A 2,308-nucleotide genomic window follows, 5' to 3' on the forward strand; every position below is an offset into this window, starting at 1 on the left:
CCAGGGCCCCGACCATACAAGGGGCCCACAAGCGGCAGGTTGGGACCACCAATTACACAAAAACCCCGATGACCGCCTCGAACCAGGAAACACCGAACACACATAAAAAAAATTACGAAAACAGAGACCAAACCCCCCCCCCCCTGCTCCCCCCCTGCCCCCCCCCCCCCCCCCCCCCCCCCCCCCCCGCCCCCCCCACCAGCCGACAAGGCAAGAATGGAATTCAGAAAATAAACTTTCGAGAAACAATGGAAAATAATCCCAAATAAACGAAAGTTCCATATAATACCCATTGGAAAATACAAATAAACACATCCCATTAACCTAGACAGATTAACATTAACCATGTGATTCAATATGCTTAAAGTGGGCATCACCTCAAGGTTCAAGATAACCCTCAAGATAACACTCAAGATAACCTTCAAGATAACCTTCAAGATAACCCTCAAGATAACCCTCAAGATAACCTTCAAGATAACCTTCAAGATAACCCTCAAGATAACACTCAAGATAACCTCCAAGATAACCTTCAAGATAACCCTCAAGATAACCCTCAAGATAACCTTCAAGATAACCCTCAAGATAACCCTCAAGATAACCCTCAAGATAACCTCCAAGATAACCTTCAAGATAACCCTCAAGATAACCCTCAAGATAACCTTCAAGATAACCCTCAAGATAACCTTCAAGATAACCCTCAAGATAACACTCAAGATAACACTCAAGATGACCTTCAAGATAACCTTCAAGATAACCCTCAAGATAACACTCAAGATAACCCTCAAGATAACCCTCAAGATAACCCTCAAGATAACCTTCAAGGCAGGCAGAATACTGGGACTCATGATCAATAGAAAACGGATCAAAAATCCACGTAAGGGACCGACTAACCCGAGCCAAATTAGCCTTAGGGACACCTAGGAGAGTCCGAAGCCTGAGCACAACCCAGGACTCTACTTATACAAGACTCTATAGAGTCCGGCGGCGGCTCTACCACCCGCCACTAGGGGTCCGTCTAATTACCACAAGCTACCACAAACTTCAGAAAGCTTCCTGGCAATACGTTAGTAATGAATAAATATGATATATTAAGTTAGGCTGACCTAACCTAACCTAACCTAACCTAACCTAACCTATCCTAACCTAACCTAACCTAACCTAACCTATCCAAACCTAACCTAACCTAACCTAACCTAACCTAACCTAACCTAACCTAACCTATCCTAACCTATCCTAACCTAACCTAACCTATCCTAACCTAACCTAACCTAACCTATCCAAACCTAACCTAACCTAACCTATCCTAACCTATCCTAACCTAACCTAACCTAACCTAACCTATCCTAACCTATCCAAACCTAACCTAACCTAACCTAACCTAACCTAACCTATCCAAACCTAACCTAACCTAACCTAACCTAACCTAACCTATCCTAACCTAACCTAACCTAACCTAACCTATCCAAACCTAACCTAACCTAACCTAACCTAACCTAACCTAACCTAACCTAACCTATCCTAACCTATCCTAACCTAACCTAACCTAACCTAACTTAACCAAACTTAACCTAACCTAACCGAAGCTTGGATCGTCGACTTGATTTGGCGTCACCAGCTTTTTATTTTCGTCTAATTTCTTTATAAAAAGATACTTTTTCTGATTAAAATTATGTTTTTTCGTGTTGTACATTCAGCACCAACATTATAATGAGTAAATATATCATATTTATTCATTACTAACGTATTGCCAGGAAGCTTAGTGAAGCTTGTGTGGCTTGTGGTAGCTTGTGGTAATTAGACATACCTGCCAGTAGCACTACACACCTCAAGGAACACTAAGATGGTCACACTACAAGCTGCAGGGCAGATTAAGGCGGTAAGGTAAGCCCAAACCCCGGCCACCATATGACCAGACAATCCTGCTATCATATGACCGCCGCCTGCTATCATAACATCGTGTCAGGAAGGCGGACAGCCCGCCTGCTATCATAACATTGTGTCAGCAAGGCGGACAGCCCGCCTGTTATCATAACATTGTGTCAGCAAGGCGGACAGCCCGCCTGCTATCATAACATTGTGTCAGCAAGCCGGACAGCCCGCCTGCTATCATAACATTGTGTCAGCAAGGCGGACAGCCCGCCTGCTATCATAACATTGTGTCAGCAAGGCGGACAGCCCGCCTGTTATCATAACATTGTGTCAGCAAGGCGGACAGCCCGCCTGCTATCATAACATTGTGTCAGCAAGCCGGACAGCCCGCCTGCTATCATAACATTGTGTCAGCAAGGCGGACAGCCCGCCTGCTATC

The 2,308-nt window shown here is 44.6% G+C and overlaps 1 protein-coding gene across 1 annotated transcript; it reads left to right on the plus strand.

Annotated features, from left to right (window-relative positions):
* The first annotated feature begins 357 nt into the window (after nt 1-357).
* LOC138352734 (uncharacterized) lies at nt 358-921 on the plus strand. The gene has a single exon (XM_069305318.1). It carries the CDS (start codon nt 358-360, stop codon nt 919-921), a length of 564 nt encoding a protein of 187 aa, XP_069161419.1.
* The last annotated feature ends 1,387 nt before the right edge of the window (nt 922-2,308 follow it).

Source organism: Procambarus clarkii, chromosome 54 (assembly GCF_040958095.1).
Source record: "Procambarus clarkii isolate CNS0578487 chromosome 54, FALCON_Pclarkii_2.0, whole genome shotgun sequence".
NCBI lineage: Eukaryota > Metazoa > Arthropoda > Malacostraca > Decapoda > Cambaridae > Procambarus > Procambarus clarkii.

Excerpts from the sequence above, each read along its gene's own strand:
- LOC138352734 (XM_069305318.1), top strand. The coding sequence starts at position 358 with ATGCTTAAAGTGGGCATCACCTCAAGGTTCAAGATAACCCTCAAGATA.